At 38.0% G+C, this 20,547-nt stretch overlaps 1 protein-coding gene across 3 annotated transcripts in view; it reads left to right on the plus strand.

Annotated features, from left to right (window-relative positions):
* Positions 1-20,547, plus strand: part of Asb3 (ankyrin repeat and SOCS box containing 3) — a 108,387-nt gene that overhangs the window by 77,742 nt on the left and 10,098 nt on the right. For all 3 annotated transcript variants that reach the window (XM_042691208.1, XM_042691207.1, XM_042691209.1), the window contains exons 8-9: positions 2,913-3,170; positions 11,678-11,811. In XM_042691208.1, coding sequence (XP_042547142.1) covers positions 2,913-3,170; positions 11,678-11,811 — 392 coding nt within the window. The remainder of the gene's footprint in view (positions 1-2,912; positions 3,171-11,677; positions 11,812-20,547) is intronic.

Raw genomic sequence — 20,547 nt, forward strand, 5'->3', positions numbered from 1 at the left:
ATACATACATACATATTGCTATTAGGAATCTTAAAGAAGAAAATTGTTTAAGCCTATTACTGAAGGAAATAATATTTTAGAAATCCTGGAATGAATCATTAGGCTTTAGGGATTCATCACATTGTTGATTAACTTGGTTTATTAACTTGGTTTAGCAAGTATTTTATAGGAGGGATACCTAACTGTGCAAAAATTACAACTTGAGAAGAGCTTTTTTTGGGTAAATGATGATTTAAAAATTATCTGTTAAAACATGGAAACATGGTTTTATCTTTAATGTACAAAGAGGTGTCAATTCAACATGACAGTTAAATTTTTTTTTTTTTTTGCTGGTTGTGGGACTTGAACTCAGGGCCTGGGCACTGCTCAAGACTAGTACACTACCATTTGGGGCCACGGTTCCATTTTTAGTTTTCTGGTGGTTAATTGGAGATGAGTTTCACAGGCTTTTTTTGTTTTTTAATTGTGAAAATACCATGCGGAGGGATTACAATTACTTGGGCAAAGTAATGAGTATATTTCTTATCAAGCATTGTTGCCTCCTTCTTTGCTTCCTCTTCCCATCCCTTCCCATTCCCCACCCCCATTCCCCCTTGTAAAGTTCGTTTTTCGACATAATGTCTTGTACATCTCATTCTTGTAATGGGTCCGCCTGTGTTTAAACAATTTGTTGTTCACAGACTTTCTTGTCCAGTAAAAGCATCCATCCCAGAAGACTGCACGGACACAGTCATGTAAAATAAAATGAATTTATTGTCAGCAGGTGCTGACAAGGCCAATTCTCTCATAGGAAAGGAAATGTTCTTTGTTAAGGGGCAGTTTTATACAGTCATGGGACTAGGGGTGGGATGTACTCTGGATGAGCAGTGTTGACCCAGCAATCCCACTTTTGGGCATTTACCTGAATGATCACAAACAAGACCATACTAAAGCTACCAGCACAACTATGTTTACCGCAGCATTATTTACCATAGCTAAGATATGGAACCAACCCAGATGCCCCTCAGTGATGAATGGATCAAGAAAATGTGGTATATATACACAATGGAATTCTGTGCCTCCATCAGAAAGAATGATATTGCCCCATTTGTTTTGTTTTGGTTGGTCGTGGGGCTTGAACTCTGGGCCTGGGCGCTATCCCTCAGCTCTTCAGTTCAAGGCGAGTGCTCTACCACTTGAGCCACAATGCCACTTTCAACATTGCCCCATTTGTTAAGAAATGGAAAGACTTGGAAAAAATTATATTAAGTGAAGTAAGCCAGGCACAAAGAAACATAGGTCCCATGGTTTCCCTTATTTGGAATAACTAGTAGATGTCTGAGACAAGCAGAAAAGGTCAGATAAGTTGATGTTAGGTGAACTGAACCCCAAGATAAGGACTCAAATGGTTTTTCTTTCTTGCTATTGTTTCTAACATATTTATAAGATATTTCTTTGTTGCTTTGTATGTCCCTCCCCCACGGTATAATCCCTGTTTTTACTGTATTTGATGTTGGTATAATTTGGGGAGGGGAAGGGAAAAAACAAATTGTTTAAATAGGGATACAGGTGGACCCATTGCAACAATGAGATGTACAAGACGTTTTGTCGAAAAACGAGCTTTACAACTTTGGCACAGAGAGGGGCGATGGGGGGCGTGAGTTGGGAAGGGATGGTAAGGGGAAACAAAGGAGGAGGCAATAATGCCTGATAAGAAATGTACTCATTACCTGGCTCATGTAATTGTAACCCCTCTGTACAGTACTTTCACAATTAAAAAAAAAAAGAACATAGCCTGGGTGGGGTTTTCTGATTGCAAGAGTTACAGTTAGGCAGCATTCTGCTGATGCTGCTGGGGGCTAGGATAGTGTAGTTTAGGTGGAGGTGGGCGATTGTGGCAGGCCTGGCCTGATAACCTGATTTCAGGGAAAAGGCAGAGGACCTAGGATGGAGGCTGTCAAGCCACAATGGGGGAGTACATGCTAACACTCAGGATCAGCCATCCTTAGATCTCAGTTTCTGTTGGTGTGAGCCAACAGTGCCCAGCCAATGAGTCAGTTTTTAAAAAATATAGCTATTGTTATTATAGGGAGTTGTACAGAGGGATTACAATTTCATGAGTCAGGTAATGAGTACAATTCTTCTTGGACAATGTCACCCTTCCTTACCTCCAATTTACCCCTCCTGTCTCTGCCCACAAGTTGCATAATTCGTTTTTTACATACTGTATATTGAATACTATGACTTTGTTCACTCTTTTTCTCACCATTTCTGTGCTCCTCTTTTGCCCCCCTTCTAAAAAGACAAAACCCACCAACAATAACAACAAAACAAACCGTTTCTATTTCCTGGAATTCGTTTTGAAAAATTGTATTTTGAATGTTCAGAGGAGTTACACCTTTGGTTTCTTCTCTAAGAGTCTGTTTGTATGTAAAAGTTATCATAAAAGTTGTCTTTTTAAAATGTATTTTTTATTGTAAAAATACTGTACAGTGGGGTTAAAGTTACATGACTAAGGTAATGAGTACATTTCCTATGGAGCATTGTTACCTCCTCCTTTGTTTTTCCCCTACCATCCCTTCCCTCTCCACCTCCCCTATATATATGTATATCTATTCATATATGTATATATATATATATATATATATATATATATAAGTTTATCTAATTTGTGATGGGTAAGGGGAGCACAGAAATGGTGGGACAAAGGGTGAACTAATGCAGCAGTGATACTCACCAGACACTGTTGAAAATAAACTATTGTGGAGGGGGGGTTAGGGAAAAAACTGTGGGAAAATGAGGGAAGAGGTCACACTATTAAAAAAGTAGTATACTCATTACCTGACTTATATAACTGTAACCCCTCTATACATCAAATTTAAAATAGAAAAAAAGTTAAGTCTAACTTCTGTTTTTTTTTTTTTATGATGAAGCTGTGAATTCTTTGGAATTGTGAATATTCTTTTGAAATACGGAGCCCAGCTCAATGAACTTCATTTGGCATCCTGCCTGAAGTATGAAAAGTTTTCAGTATTTCGATACTTTATAAAGAAAGGCTGCCCATTGACATCTTGGAACCATATATCTGAATTTATAAGTCATGCAGTTGAAGCACAAACAAAATATAAGGAATGGTTGCCCCATCTCCTGCTTGCTGGATTTGACCCACTAACTCTACTCTGCAGTTCCTGGTAAGAAATCCTACTATTATGGGCCCTACCCTTTTGAGTGTCTATGCTACCTTTAGTTTTCCCTAATGTGTTGAGATCTATGTGTTAGGAGAAGGGTGTGTGCCTATGTGTATTTTGATTGCTTATGTGTGTTTTGATTGCTTATGTGTGTTTAGATGCCAGTGAGCTCTTTTGAGAGACAGCTTCTTCTGCTTTCCTTGCTCTTTCTTTTTCATCGTTCTTCCTCTTCTTCTAGCTATATAGGCTAGGATGTCCTCAAATTTACTATGTAGCCCAGGTTGCCTTTAAGCTTGCAGTCCTACTTCAGCCTTCAAAGTGCTGGAAATATATGCATGGTCCCTTACACCTCTCAAAATGCTTGCGACACAAGAAAAAAATGGTTGTTATCTTTACCAAGCTAGATTGAATGCTCCTGTCCTATAGCGTTTTGTCTTTTTGAAATTTGTCTCCTTAATAAATGGTTTCTGAAGTATATGAGGATATAACTTGTATAAGTATTTTCTCAAAGAGGTAGCCCTCTACAAGAGATTATACAAATATTGAATTGGGCTTTTACTTGGGCAGGAAGAAATGACTGTTTCTGCAATCCTCCTTTGCAAAAATCATTACTCTGATCCTGACTTTGGTGGCTTATGCCTATATTCCAAGCTACTCAGTAAGCTGAGACCTAGAGAATCAATATTTGAAGTAAGACCAGGCAGCAAAGTCCAGCAAAGTGCTGGACTGGAGGCATGACCCAGGTGGTAGAGTGCCAACCATGAGCAAGAAAGCTGAATGAGAATTGGAGACACTTAGTTCAAGCTCTGGTATTTTTAGACAAAAATAAATTGGTAGTGTCTGGAGTCAGAAAAGTGTAGCAGTAAGAGGACTTCCTGGCCTAATGATCATATTAATGAGACAATAGAATAAAAATTTGTATCCAAGTAGAGGAATGTTATTTTACAGAATTTTAATAAAGCATCTCTTATTTTGCTCATGCCTATGATCCTAGCTACTCAAAAGGCTGAGATTTGAGGATCAGGGTTCAAAACCAGCCCAGGCAGGATAGAGTATATATATATCTAATTATCTACCAGAAGGCTGAAAGTGGAGCTGGGCCTCAAATGGTAGAAGGCTAGACTTGAGCAAAAATGCTCAGGAACAATCCCAGGCCCTGAGTTCAAGTCCAAGGACTGGCACAAAAACAAACCTACCATTCACTGAAATAAAATTTAGATAATACTAAAATTTTGTGTTTAATATTTTGCCATTAGAGTTTTTCCTCTTCAAAAAAGCCTTGTTTTAGGGTTTAGGCATAAATACTGTCATTGTGACAGAATGCCCGACATACATAACTTTAAAGTTTATTTTGGTTCATGAATTCAGAGCGTTCAGTACATGTTTGCTTTGTCCCATGCTCATGAGCATTGTGGTGGAGTCTGTGACAGAGAGCTGCTCCAGAGCAGTTAGGAAGCAGAGTAGAGTAGCTCACATCCTGGCAGACAGGAAGCAGAAAAGGAATACGGGAAAGGCCAAGACAAGACAGGGCTCTCAAGGACTGCCCCCTCGCCCTTGTGTCTTCTCTTTCCCCAATTAGGCCCTTCCTCCTGTCTTTACCACTTCCCAGTAATGTCATTGTATTTTGATTTCATGAGACAGTAATCCATTCCTTAAATTGGAGCATCATAAGCACCATCCAGATATGCCTTACTAATCTCTTAGGAGTTTTCCAGTCTAATCTCAATCTTGACAAGCTTAACTATCACAGTTTACAATGCCACAAGCCACTACTATTAAGTTTAGTTTGCATTTATATGACATTCATCTTCCACAGGTTTCTTTTTGAGTGAAGAATAGGTGTTTTATCAGCAGTGTTCTAGTATCTCATTGTATGTGCTCCATTACATGAATTCAGGAATTTTCAGGAATTTTCATTAAACCTAGGCTTTATGCCTAGGACTATCCTGAAGTGATGCTATCTCTTTCAGTTACATTATTTTTGAGAAAAAAACTGCTTTCTCAGTGGTTTTGGGAGTGTAGAAGTAAAAGCAGAGTTGAGTAACTTTGTTTTTCTGATCCCACCTTATTTTCATTTATAGCAGGTAGAGTTTCTAATTGTGTTTATTATGCACAGCTATCTGTCAAATGCTTGTGGTTGCTTTTTACTCTGTAAGTTTCCTATGAGTTTCCTATAAATGTTTGCAAAACTCACTTTTTTGGGTAATTGAATAAAAGAAAAAAGTTTACTGACATGTTATTGAAGCATCTATAATTTTTTTAATTAAGTTTTTTATTGTGAAAATACAGTACAGAGGGGTTACAGTTACATGAGCAAGGTAATGAGTATATTTCTTATCCAGCATTGTTGCCTCCTCCTCTGTTTTTCCCCTGCCATCCCCTCTCTCCCATGTCCTCAGCTACTCCACCCCCTCTCACCCCCCTGCCCTGCACGCCTAAATTGTAAAGTTCGTTTTTGGACATAGTGTCTTGTACATCTCATTGTTGTAATGGGTCTACCTGTATCCCTATTTAAACAATTTGTTTTTTCCCTTCCCCTCCCCAAATTATACCAACATCAAATACAGTGAAAACAGGGGTTATACCGTGGGAGAGGGGCATAGAAAACAAAAAAAATCACATGGTACCTTATAAATATATTAGAAGCAATAGCAAGGAAGAAAAAACCACTTGTGTCCCTATCTCGGGATTCATTTCTCTTAACATCATCTTATGGGACCTATGTTTCTTTGTGCCTGGCTTACTTCACTTAATATAATTTTTTCTAAGTCTTTCCATTTCCTAACAAATGGGGCAATGTCGTTCTTTCTGATGGAGGCATAGAATTCCGTTGTGTATATATACCACATTTTCTTGATCCATTCATCTACTGAGGGGCATCTGGGTTGGTTCCATATCTTAGCTATGGTAAATAATGCTGCAATAAACATAGTCGTGCTGGTAACTTTAGTATGGTCTTGTTTGTGAACATTTGGGTAAATGCCCAAAAGTGGGATTGCTGGGTCATAAGGGAGCTCTATGTGGAGTCTTTTGAGGAAGCTCCATACTGCTTTCCAAAGTGGTTGAGCAAGTTTACACTCCCACCAACAATGCAGTGGGTTCCCTTCTCTGGCCACATCCCTTCCAGCATCTGTTGTTATTAGAGTTCTTGATTTTTGCCATTCTAACTGGGTGAGGTGGTATCTCAATGTTGTTTTGATTTGCATTTCTTTTATGGCTAGAGAGGTTGAACATTTCTTCATGTGTCTATTGGCCATTCTTATTTCCTCTTCAGAGAAGTTTCTCTTTAAGTCTTTTAGCCCACTTATTTATTGGGCAGTTGTTTCTTTGAGGATTTGATGTTGGGGGATTTAATTTTTTGAGTTCCAAGTATATTTTAGATAGCATCTGTAATTTTTAAAAGTTATTTGTTACGTTTGTTTTAACAAGCCATGTCCCATGTATACATATCCATACATACTATTGAGATACAAAGCACTTGCTAATGAATGTTATATCTAGTTATTAATAAAGTCATTTCAAGATTGGGTCTGAGGTCTTGTTAGGTAGCTATAGCAGGCCCTCACTACTCTAGGTTTCTCTCTTGAACTATGCTATAACTTTAACCTAACATGGGTGGCTGTGGACAGCCCTGATATTCTCTTCTCCTTTACCACATGGTTACTTCTCAGCCACACTTCCTATGTTCCTCTACTGAAACTGTTAACTAACACCATTTGACTTATACTTTTAACCTTTACATTTAACCTTTTTTGTTTCTTTAATCAAAATAGAATATTGCCTGACATCTAGTAGGCACTATTTTTCATTCTTTACTTATATTGGGTCATGTACTATATTAACCTGTTTATCATTACTATTATTTTACAGAGGAGAAAATTGTGGCATAGTGTTCAATGTACTGGCCCAAGCCTACATGGCAAGTTAGCGCTAGAACTTAGATTTATTTGAACCCAGGCTGTCTTGTACTATGGCTCATGTCTTGGTTCTCAATTACTATTGCTGTGCTGCTTGTATATCATTTAATTTCAAGTACTTCAATCCCTTGCCAAACCTGGGTGGTCTATACCAAGTTTTCTGATTCCTCCTCCTCCTAAATTAGGGAGGGAAAGCACAGGAAAAAGAATTAAACGTTGCATTTTTTCTTTCTTCTTCTAAGTATACTGTTGGTAGGGAGAATGAATTATTTAGCTTTATATTATTTCATTTTATTCTATTTTGTTGGTCGTGGGGCTTGAACTTAGGGCCTAGGCGCCATCCCTGAACTTTGATGGGTTGTGCTTTACCACTTTGAGCCATAGCTCCAGTTCTGATTTTCTGATTGGAGATCAGAGTCTCACAGACTTTTCCGCCCAGGCTGACTTTGAACTGTGATCCTCAGATCTCAGCCTCCTGAATAACTAGGATTATAGATGTGAGCCATCAGCATTTAGCTTTAGCATTTTGTTTTCTTTCTTTCTTTTTTTTTTTTTTTCTTTTTGCTGCCAGTACTTGGATTGAAACTAAGGATCTGGACACTGTCCTTTAGCTTTTCCACTCAAGGTTGGTACTTTACTTGTCATAGCTCTACTTCCAGCTTTTTTGGTGGTTAATTGGAGATAAGAGTCTCATGGACTTTACTGACCAGTCTAGCTTCAAACTTTGATCCTCAGATCTCAGCCTCTGGCATAGATAGGATAATAGGTGTGAGTCACCAGTGCCTGGTCTTTAGCTTTATTCTTTTAGAAGATAATGTAAAATATACTATCCTTTCATTAATTCAGATTCAGCCTCCCTCCCCAGGTGTGACTGGTGAGAATTTTTATTGTTGTAAGCTGCTGGACTGGTGAGAATTTTTATTGTTGTAAGCTGCTGGGTATGTTTTGTATTTGTTGGATGTGTTAGGAAAGAGTTAAGAACCAGTAAACTATCTAGTATTTTGAAATAAGTTGTAAAATTTTTCAGCACTTTGAATTGAGAATGCCAATTGCATATATTTTGCTATCAAGTAGTAACTTGGGTCACTTAATATTCATTAAAACATATAAAAAAATAAAACATACAATGGCAAGCTTCATTTTAGAAATGAAAATGCTTAACATGGTCTGATTTTGTTCCCTAAGCTCATATTTGATGGATAAAGTCAGTGTTTATACTGGGTATGATAAATGCTTTGCTTTCTTTGATCATATTTAAATTCAAAGACCTATTATAGGACAAAGTTTTCCCATAAAAATTCCAATATGTTAAAGTGGATTTGGGTTGTTTCTTGTTTATATCACATGTAAGTCTATTGCTTAATCTTTGTCATGTAAATTATAAATGTCTTTCCTAGGTATTGCTTGTCTTAAAACAGTCTTAAAAATATATCTAGTTGAATAATTGCCTGTCACAATATAATCTACAAAGCTGAAATGTTTTTCAACTTTAAATGCAAGATTAAGTCTCCTCCTCCCCTGGAATGTAATGTGAGAATAATAGAAAGGAAATGTCATCTGTGCATTTTGTTGATTAACTGTCACTGGTTTGTGATTGTACAACTGCTTTATACAGTGTAATGGTCAATGTAGTACAATAACAATACATTTTTAGTGGCATTATCAGTGTTGGTAAAGTAAGCTCGCCATTATGTTAACTAAAACTGTACAAACAGATCCTCCTCTTTTGTGTATTCTGCTAGCTGCATAAAAATGATTTTGTGTTGGGTTAGAGTAAGTCCTGAAGCACATGAAGAAGGAAAATGAGGCCATTTAAAAAAAGAATTAAGAAACCAGAACCAAGTGACCTTCAATATGCTACTCCTGGAGGAACATTAAGGACATGGTTTGCCTTTGAATGTATTTTATCATTTCACTTATTCTTCATATTTTCGGATAACTTTTGCTTTCACTAAGAACTGCGGAGTAAAATGTTTTACCAAGGTTTATGGGCTACATTTTAAGTTCTTGCATGTGTTTACATTTCAGAAAATCGAGAATTTGGGGAGTGATCGTCAAACTTTATGATCAGTCATTTCAAGGATACTTTGACTCTGAATTACCAAAAATGAGTTGTGTTTGAGACAACAACTTTAGAACACTACTTAGTCTCCCCTCCCTTCCCCTGCCCTCTTCAGTTGTTGGTTAGTAATGTTTCCTCCTACTCCCCGAGAGACCTTGTTTTTATGCTAATTACCAGAGGTCCCAAACATTTTACTTTTCTTCTAACAACATGATGATAGAGTTATCTGACTGAGTTTGAATGTTTAATTTTGTTAGGATTTGGAGTTCTTGTCAAGCTTTGGCTGAACTGTTCATTTGAAAACTATTCTGAAAAATATAATACTGATTATTTTCAACCAGTTCTAGCAATACCAAATATTTATGTAGCATTTTACATTTTAAAAGCATGTTTATTGGGCTGGGGATGTGGTTTAGTGGTAGAGTACTTGCCTAGCATGCATGTAGCCCTGGGTTCAATTCCTTGTACCACATAAAGAGAAAAGGCCAGAAGTGGTGCTGTGGTTAATAAGGTAGAGTGCTGGCCTTGAGCAAAAAGAAACTCACTGTCCCTGAGTCCAGGCCCCAGGATTGGAGGGGGAGGGAGGAAGCATGTTTACTATATTATTACGTATTATTTTTAATAGTCTGCTGAAATAGGCAAGTCAGTTATTCTCACTTTAGAAACCAAGAGCAAAGACTTTTAAAAAAATTATTTTTTAAAGTTCTTTATTATTATCATGTTTTTGCTTATATGGTACTGAGGAATGTGTGTGTTAGTCAAGTATTCTACCACTAAGCCACATTCCCAGCCCCAGACTTAGAGAACTTAGATATGCTTGTAAGTAGTAGAAGTAGTGTTAGAAATCAGGACTGTGCTTAAATCAGTATTCTGCCCATTAAGTTAAAATAAATTTAGAAAAGCCTCTGTTGGTAGGGAAATTCACATTTTTTTTTTTAATTGTGAAAATACTGTACAGAGGGGTTACAATTACATGAGCAAGATAGTGAGTACATTTCTTATCAAGCATTGTAGCCTCCTCCTTTGTTTCCCCTTCCCATCCTCCCCCATCCCCCCACCTAATCCTCCCCCCCCCCCCCCCCCCCCGGGGGGGGGGGGCCCACCAAAGTTGTAAAGTTCGTTTTCTTTAAGTTTATGTAGATTTTTTTATTGTGAAAATACTGTACAGAGGGGTTACAATTACATGGGCAAGATAATGAGTACATTTCTTATCAAGCACTGTAGCCTCCTCCTTTGTTTCTCCTTCCCATCCCTTCCCATCCTCCCCACCCCTGCCCCCCCAATCCTCCCCCCCCCACCAGTTGTAAAGTTCGTTTTCCACATAACGACTTGTACATCTCATTGTTGCAATGGGTCCATCTGTATCCCTATTTAAACAATTTGTTTTTCCCCTTTCCCTCCACAAATTATACCGACATGAAATACAGTGAAAGCAGGGGTTATACTGTGGGGGAGGGACATACAAAGCAACAAAGAAATAATCTTATAAATGTGTTAGAAACAATCACATGAAAGAAAAAAAAACATTTGAATACATATCTAGGGTTCAGTAGGGAAATTCACATTATTTTGAAAGAGCAGAGGACAAACTGTAGGGGACCTCTTCTTTCAGTTCTTGAAGGACAAATATATACTTTTTTTGGGGGGGGTCCTGTTGTGGGGCCTGAACTCTGGGCCTGGGCACTGTCCCTCAGCTCTTCAGCTAAAAGCTAGCGTTCTACCACTTGAGCCACAGTGCCTCTTCTGGCTTTTTTCGTTTTGCTTATGTGGTGCTGAGGAATCGAACCCAGGGCCTCATGCATGTAAGGCAAGCGCTCTACCACTGAGCCACCTTCCCAGCCCCACAAATATGTACGTGTGTGTGTGTGCGCGCGCGCGCGCGCGCGTGCGTGCGTGTGTGCGCGCTAGTCCTGGGGTTTGAACTCAAGCCCTGTACTTTTTTCCTCAAGGATGGCACTCTTCCACTTGAGCCACAGCTCCGCTTCAGACTTTTTGGTTGTTAATTGGAGGTGAGAGTCTCATGGACTTTCCTGTTTGGTCTGGCTTCAAACTGTGATTCTCAGATATCTGCCTTCTGAGTAGCTAGGATTACATGCTTCTAACATTTTTAAGGGCTGAATCTACAAAGAGGAGAACAGCTGAACATTCCTGGGAGTTAGGCAGATAGACACTATTTCTCAGGTATATTTAGTTTAGCAGTAATTTGAGTGTTTGGGCTTTGTCTTTTCAGGATTATCAAATTATGTGAATGTATGGGTGACCCAAACTACTTTTGGCAGGGTAGTTCGATTTGGAGGAGATAGCAAGTCTATTCACGATATTGGTGCCTTCTCCAGTGGGCAGGGAAAGCTTTATTCTTCTGGTTTTCTAGTGACTTTCTGTGTCTATGATGCTTGCTTTTAGTTCCACGAATGTTTCTGGAGCCCGTTTTTAAGTTGTTGTAAGAATAGGTTTATGGTCATTTGTTTCTAGCATTAAACACAGTTATATTTTTTTTTGTCTGATGGTATGTTAACATGTTATTAATGTAGGATTGACTCAGTCACCGATGACACCCTTATCTTCACTTTGGAATTTACTAATTGGAAGAGACTTCCTCCAACTATTGAGAAGATCTTATCTGATAGGATCTCAAACTCTTCTTTGGTGCTACAGCAACATGTTGGTAAGAAAGTACTTTTAAACACTTGTCCCTCTTCTGTTTCTCTATGCTTAATTTTAAGTGAAAGATTTGTTGGAGAATACATAGTAAATTAGACCTAATTTGGATTTATTACATGGGAAATATTTGGTGGGTAGTAATTTTCTATACTAAAAATCATACTTGATCTTGTAAATTTAGCTCAGAGATCATATAAGAGATCTCATACAGAAAACAGTTGTTTATTGTTTCTTTTAATGAACATCATATAAATAAAAGTGGACCCTAAAAATCTGCTTGGGAAATATTTAGTTTGTGATGAGAAGAATGTCAAACTTAGTTATACTTTCTGGAATGAGTGAATTTATATTTTCTCTATAATGTTTAATCCTCTACTTATGCCTGTTAGTGATTACATGACAGTCTGTTGGTATAACTATGAAGGTGGATGAACATTCTGTGAACTGACTTTTGTGTGTGTGTGCTGGAATTGGGGCTTGACCTCTGGGCCAGGTGCTGTCCCTGAGCTCTTTTGCATGAGACTAGTGCTCTACCACTTGAGCCACAGCTCCACTTCCAGCTCTTTTGGTAGTTAATCAGAGATGAGTCTCACAGGCTTTTCTAGCCAGGGCTGGCTTTGAACAATGACTATCAGATCACAGCTAAGTAGTGAGAATTACAGGTGTGAGCTTCTGGTGACCAGCCTGATTGATATTTTAAAGGACTATTTATTCTAAATTTACCTTCACTTGTTAAAACACTTTTAAACTGTTAAGAAAAATTAAAGAACATATAGGGGAAGATATTGCATAAGAAAAACTAGTTTAACTAAACATAACATATGCAAAGCATTCTTGTTCACTTACCACTAACTCTGAAGTTTTATTTTACTTTGACTACATTTTGTCAACCAGATTGTCTTAAGTTAGGAAAATTACTTTTTCACTGCTGTTTTAACTTTTCGTGAAGCATTTTGAATAGAGTTTTAGCAAGTGAATTTTGAAGAAATGTGTCTGCTAACTTCTTGGAAAATTACATTTAAAAAATGTTTCTCAATCCCAAACAGATATTTAGGAAAATATGTCTTGAATTGAGGGGTAGTCCCACAGTTACTGGTTTCTCATTGAAGAAAAAAAATATTCAGTTTAGAGTCTCTGAGCCTTTTTTTAATTGTATAGTTGGGTAATTCACTTGCATGTAATTCTTAATTCTGAGAATTGCGCCTGCTTTTTACCATTTATGTATCTGCAGCCAAAGAGAACAGATAATATTCACAACAGATAGGATATGGGACAGTGAGTTTGGGAACAAAGGCTCAAAGATGGTATGAATGCCAAATGGGAAAATTATTGCAGCATATCAATTAGTAAAGATATGCAAGCATTTACTCTGAAGACCTTAACATATGTCAGGTTTGTCCAGATGAAGGTAAAAACTGTACATGAGTGTATTACCCTGCAGTAGACTAAATCCATCAAGGGCTTCTTGTTTAATTAGGCACTAGGTAGAACTTGTGTAGGGTAATCATCATCATCTCTTAAGAGGATTTTAAGTTGGCTGAAGATTTACAAAAGCCTTTCTCAGAAGTATTAATGTAGCTAACGCTTTTCTGATGTATTTCTCAAGCCAAGTCCTCTTTTCTTGGTTCTACTTGCATATCTACAACTACCATTTGGACATCTCCACTTGGTATTTAACATTATGGCATATCCAAATTGAATGTGTCATTTTTTCCTAGAAATCCTTCTGTTCTTTCTGTTTCTAATAAGATGGTTTGGGACTGTTATTTATCAAGAGAGTGGGTTAAACCTGGCAGCTGTTTATTATTTATTTCAGTTATAAAAGTAGTGTTCGAGGGAGTGGATATTGGGGTTGTTTTTTGTCTCTAAGGACATTTGGCAATGACTGTGAACAGATTTTGATTGTCATAACTCATGGGATGCTATTGCCACTTAGAGGGTAGAGACCAGGGATATAGTTAGACATCCTACAGTGCACAGAAGAGTTTCTCATGACAAAGAGTAACCCAGCAGTAAATGTCAAGTGCTGAAGCTGAGAAATCATGGTCCATGGTGACATTTATGTTACCCAGAAGAAGCCTCTGCCCAAATCCCCAAGGCTGAGACTGTTTCTTGAGGTATGTTCTCTATGTATCACAGGATATCCTTGACTCTTACCCTCCTGCCTCAGCCTCCTGAGTGCTAGGATTACCAGTGTGTAACATGATTCCTGGCTCAGAAAAATGCTTTTTAGCTCTATCTTAGGCATGCTTTATAATTTTATTAAAAACTACTTAGGAAAAGCTTTCATCCTTCCTACTACTTAAATTGGTTTCATAGGGAATGCTTTTCTGCAGATAGTAGGAGCAAAGATAATGCTGAAATTTTAGTAAATCTGGGAAGAAGCGATCTCTTGCTGAGTTTCAAATTGAGTTGAGATCTTTTTCAGGGCTCTCACTTTATCCTTTTTCTCCTTAGTTTTCATGACACTCACTTCTGCATGTTGGTCATCTGGATTCCCGTCTTTCCCTAGGTTTTGAGCTGCACAATCTCTTGAACACAAAGCTTTCTTTTGGTTGAGTTTTTTTTTTTTTCCGAGGGGCAGGGGAGGCAGTAAAGGAACACTGAACCACACTTGCATTTTGTTTTACTTTCTGAAATAACTTAATCACAATATTAACAATTACTTCTTGTCAAGGTATTAACATTTTTTGAAAGAGGTATGCACATATGAAAACATGACAATGAAACTCATTACTTTATAAACATAGACTAATGAAAAATAAGCTAATATGTAGCTCAGTGTTAAGAATGCATGCTTAGCATGTGCAAGGACCTGGGTTAGATTTCTCTAGAATTATAAGAAAAAATGCAAATTTTTAAAAGAAGACCTCTTGCACCTTGGCCACAGTAAGCCCTAGATAATAGTCAGTTTTCTAGCCCCATTAGTTTGCCAGCAGTATCTATCCCTAGGGAGTGATTTACTGCATCTTTTAAAGCCCTTGCTAAGCCTGGTGATGCCTTGTAATTGGTCAAAAATTTCTTCTTTTCACCTTTTCTGCCCTTGGGAAGTAGTAACTTGCTGTGATAAGTTTGTGAAAAAAAATGACAATCTACCTTTTCTGCTTATCTTTTACACTGAGTCAGATTGGCCTTTAAAAATTTTCTTGCAGCTGATCATGATGGCACATGCTTGTGATCTTAGCTACTGTAGAGACAGAAGCAGTTTGAGAAAGTGAGACCTTATCTTAACAAAATGGCTCCTGCGTATGACACCATCTACTCAGAAGGCAGAAATGGAAGGGTCATAGTTTGTGGTGAGCTCAGGGAAAAAGTGAGACCCCATTTTCACAAATAGGTGCAGTGTGTTGGCACATGCCATGATTTCAGCTACATAGAAGGACAGATAATGAGGATTACAGCATAGAATGGCCCAGGCAAAATTGTGAGACTCTATCTGAAAAATTAACTGAATCGAAACAGGTATAAGGACATGAGTTAGGTAGTAGAGTACTTGCCTAGCCAGCATGAGGCCCCAAGTTCAAACCCCAGTACTGACTCTACACCCTGCCCACCCAACCCTCCCCCCCAAAAAAAAGAAAAAAAAAACCCAAAAACAAAGAAAGGTTTGGAGGATTTACTGAAATGGCAGAACATACTTACCTAGTAATCATGATGCTAGTTAATGTCCAGTACTTAGAAAAACAAAAGCTTTCTGTTTCAGAAAGGTAATTTATATTGTGTGAAATTTTAGTTTAAGTAACGACCTTTTTGCATGCATATTTTATGCATACTTCTTAGAAGCATCAACAATGTAACAGTAGACTTAGAAAATTCAGCTGGCTACCAATTCAGGAAGCTAAGTTAGGAGGGTCACCTGAGCCCAAAAGTTCAAGAGCAGCCTGAGAAACATAGTGCATGTTAAAACCTTCTGCCAATTTCTGGTCACTGACCAGGATCAAATCTAAGAAATCCTAAAAGTACTTTAGTTTATCCTGAATCTTTAATGGTCAGATATATACTGTTCTGCCCACATGCAATGAATGGGCTGAATTCTATAAAGAATCCTAAAAGTACACCAGGAAACTCTTTGGATCTTTTATTCCAGTGTATTTCTGCTTTATTCTAACAAAGATTTGCAAAATTTATGTATACAAATATATAACAAAACAGTAAAACAGAAGTTAAAAGCGGCAGCATGGTAGAGATAGATATAAATGGAATCAGAAAAAGGTAGCCATGGTAACTTGATACTTGTCCATGGTGCTGTTGCAGCTTCCTAGGCAATGTCTTGGTAGTCATGGTTTCTTGGGACTTTGTCTTACTATTCTTTTAGTATGTTTATTTGCTGTTATGCTATCAAAGCAGAATTTAATCAAAGTAGTTCCTAATGAATCAGCACAGGTAGCTTTGGCGCTCAGGTCTCTGTTCCTATTAACTTTCCCAAGGGCTAGATTTGAGAATACTTGGAGAATGACCTGTTCAACCTTTGAGCAGTTCGCTATAAATATTGTTTCTCTCCACCCAATTTGAAGTAGTACTAGATAGTACAGAATTTTAAGTTATATTCATATCATACAACTGAAGTGTCAGTGCAGCTGTTTGGGGTTGCACATTAATTGAAGACTGATCATTAAGAGAAGAAATAGGTGATCTTAAAAGTATATGCAAAAGAAAAGTGGAAAATAAAGGTTGATTCATGATAAGGTAAATTTTCTGTTGTAAAACCCAAGGAATGTTATAAGGCTTCCTTCCAATCTGGTAGGCTGACCACAGTTTGGATTTCCTCTTTTTAGAACAAAGAACTTTTCTTTTTAGCCTTGATTGTCATGTGGGATAATTGGTGAAAACATAAAGCCCTGGTGTGAGTACTCTGTGCTCTCACTTCCTTTGCTGAGGAAATCCGAAAGCCGTATTTGGAATGGCAGTGATGTAAGATAGACCTAACCCAGATCACTCAGCTGTCATTTTAGGATAATCACTTGGCCTGTATTTTGCATGTTGAGCCAGGAATAAATCTTTGTTCTATTATAATACTTTTTTGTTTTATTTTTCATTTTTATTATTATTATTATTTTTTGGGTCCCATTGTGGGGCCTGAACTCTGGGCCTGGGCGCTGTCCCTCAGCTCTTCAGCTCAAGCCACAGGGCCACTTCCGGCTTTTTTCTTTTTACTTATGTGGTGCTAAGGAATCGAACCCAGGGCCTCATGCATGCAAGACAAGCACTCTACCACTAAGCCACCTTCCCAGCCCCTTGTTTTATTTTTTAAAAAGTATTTTTGTTTAGGAGTTGTTAGCATAATCTGGCCTATAACCAAGCTAATCCATAACCAGATACTATTCCAAATCATTGTCCAAGGAAAGGTCATAAACAGCTATAAGCAATGGAGTAGCTTGGCAACAAATATTCATAAGTATTCTATGGTGTGTGTGATGGGTATAGTAGCTCAACCAAAGTCCCTTCACCCTTTTAAACTTTGATCTACTAAGTGTTAATTTTAGTTTCTAAATAAAATGTTCAATACATTAAATGGTGTCTAAGTTCAATGGGGAGTGTGTCAATAGAGGAACTTCTTGAAAACAGGATTGTATGTGGGGCCTACCCTTGAGGGCCATTCCCATAGCATGAATAAAGCTTAAATACCAATGGGACTAAGCCCTTTATGCACAGTGGTTTTTAACTCTAAAGCATTTCCTCTAGATGCTATTCATCTAGATGAGGCATTCTTACTAAGAATCCAATCATTGAGTGCTTTTCATCTTCAGAAAATGGACACATGATCTTCCATTTGTCCTGTGGGAAATTTTCAATCTTTTTTTTTTTTTTTTTTGGGTCCGGTCGTGGGGCCTGAACTCTGGGCCTGGGCACTGTCCCTCAGCTCTTCAGCTCAAGGCTAGCGCTCTACCATTTGAGCTACGTGCCACTTCCGGCTTTTTTTTTTTTTTCGGCTTACGTGGTGCTGAGGAATCTAACCCAGGGCCTCATGCATGCAAGGCAAGCACTCTACCACTGAGCCACCTTCCCAGCCCGAAATTTTCAATCTTTTAGACATCAGCTTAGGTGGTGTGTGTGTGTGTGTGTGTGTGTGTGTGTGTGTGTGTGTGTGTGTGTGTGTGTGTGTGTGTGTGTGTGTGTGTGTGTGTGTGTGTGTGTGTGTGTGTGTGTGTGTGTGTGTGTGTGTGTAGCAGGGCTTGAACTCAAGGCTAATACCCTTGAAAGGCTTTTTTATTCATGGCTGGTGCTCTACCATTGAACCACACCCCCAGTTCAGCTTTTTTGCTGGTGTCCAGGATAGCTTCTAACCACAATTTTCAGATCTCAGCTTCCTTAGTGAAACAGTGGTGCCCAGCATTTTTATTTTCCTCCAATTTTCTTTAAATGAGAACTATATAGTTAACTTAAAACTTTAATAAGTGTGTGTGCACACTTAGAGTTTTAGCTTCTAGCAGGCTCTTAACAATCCAGGCTTTTTGTTTCTGTTTTTGCTGGGAAATTTTTAGTAAACTAGGCATTAATTGGTCACATCAACATTTTTGCTTTTAAAATGGTTTAAAGTTATTAGCAATCTGTTGGTAAGCTAAAAGAAGAGAGATTGTTACCTTAGAGCTATTAAAGCAGAGGATGTTTTGCATGTTTTAAGTAACAGGTCACCAAGGTTGTTGTACTTTTTAAAAATCTATCTTCAGAATTGGTATGTTTGCAGACAGACTCCCTGGGACAGCTGTGTCCTAATTAAAACCCAAAGAATTATTTCCTGAATCTCAAATACCCATTTTAAGTGTGGTGGAGGCAAAAAATATTTACCTATAATAGAGGTTATAGTGTTCTCTCTGAGAATTCAAATGAATAAAAAGTTACCTAGATTTATACTACCATCAAGACTTTCAAGTCTGTAAAGTACTTCATTTATAAATTTTAAAAATTAGAGTTAATGCAACCATTTAACAGATATTCCCCATAGGTGATCAGTTCATTCATTCATTACTGCTTAGATGGGATTCTAGTAAACTACTAGTGTTTTTATTCTGAGTTTCCCAAAACATGAATCATATAAACTGTATGTGAACTATATAAAATAAAAAATTTAAAAATCATAAAAGTGTGATTGTTTATCAATTCTCCATTAAACAAAAATTATAAAGGGCAGGCTAAATTTTAAGTTAACTTTTAAGTTTATCTTATAACACACACACACACACATGCACACACACCAAGAAACTAATTTGTTAAGTCTAGCTTTTCCTTCCTTCCTTCCTTCCTTCCTTCCTTCCTTCCTTCCTTCCTTCCTTCCTTCCTTCCTTCCTTCCTTCCTTCCTTCCTTCCTTCCTTCCTTCCTTTCCTTCTTTCTTTTTTTTTTGGGTCTGGTCGTGAGGGTGAACTCTGGGCCTGGGTGCCGGCCCTCAGCTCTTCATCTCAAGGCTAGTGCTCTACCACTTGAGCCACAGTGCCACTTCTGGCTTTTTTCTTTTTGCTAATGTGGTGCTGAGGAATTGAACCCAGGGCCTCATGCATGCAAGGCAAGTGCTCTACCACTGAGTCACCTTCCCAGCCCCCCGCTTTCCTTCTTTTTTTTTTGTGGTGGGTGGGCAAGGGGCTGTTCTTGGGCCTTGAACTCTGGGCCTGAGCACTGTCCCTAAGCTCCTTTTGGTCAAGGCTAGCACTGTACCACCAGGCTACAGCACTACTTCTGGCTTTTTCTGTGATTAACTGGACGTAAGAGTTTCATGCACATTCTTGTTCAAGCTGGCTTTGAACCATGATCCTTACATCTCGGCCTCCTAAATAGAAGCTGGCTTTTAAATTTAGTAATAAATATAAACTATAGAGCCTTAACTAGGTTTTGTTCTCAGTTGAGAGTCATGAAAAGCTGCTGTCTCCAGCTTCTTAGAGGACTGAACAAGACTAGAAGGAAAGATTTCTCTTTATAAGTGCATGAATAAAAGTGAAAGAATTGAAGGTGACCAATACAATGGGTTTTTTTTTTTTTTTTTTAACAACTTGGGGGCTAGGGAAACTGGCCTTCCTATCTATAGCATGTAAAATTTTTTAGTTTGCTTTTTATGAGATAAGAATCTCTATCCTGGAACTCACTATTTGCCTTCCCATGCCCAGCCTGAATATTACTATTTCTTTATATGCAGCTAGTTGACTTTTACAAAAGAATCAAATAGTTAATTTTTTAACATAATTTTATTATTATTAAGGTGTTGTGCGGAGTTATTACAATTTCATAAGTCAGGTAATGATTACACTTCTTTTTTTGAACAATGGCACCCCTTTCTTTGCTTTTCCCCAGTTCCCCCCCCCCCCCCATTCCAACGTACAAGTTGCATAGTTCGTTTTCCATATACCATGACTGTATTTGTTCCCCTTCCTTCTTCCCATTCTGCACTGCCCCTTTGCCCCTCAAAAAAAGACAAAAAAAAGCCCCAAAGCAAAAACAAACATCAGCAAAAAAACCAAAAAACAAAACCGTGTTTCCATTTCCTGGAATTTGTTTTGATAAATAATACTTTAATAAATAAATTTGATAAATAAGTACTTTAAATGTTCAGAGGAGTTATACCTTTGGGTTCATCCCCTAATATAATGCCCAGAGACTTGAAGCGCCCGAAAAGACCACCAGGGACCAAAAATCAATGCAAGTGGCAATGAGTCGTTTAGTTGACAAGCTCTAGCACGGACCCCTCTGTGCACTGATGTTCGAGTACAGAGAGAGGCCCCCAGCACAGGGTTACAGCACTTTTTATATGTTCTT

Source organism: Dipodomys spectabilis, unplaced genomic scaffold (genome assembly GCF_019054845.1).
Source record: "Dipodomys spectabilis isolate Male_0828 unplaced genomic scaffold, ASM1905484v1 ptg000141l, whole genome shotgun sequence".
Taxonomy (NCBI): Eukaryota; Metazoa; Chordata; class Mammalia; order Rodentia; family Heteromyidae; genus Dipodomys; species Dipodomys spectabilis.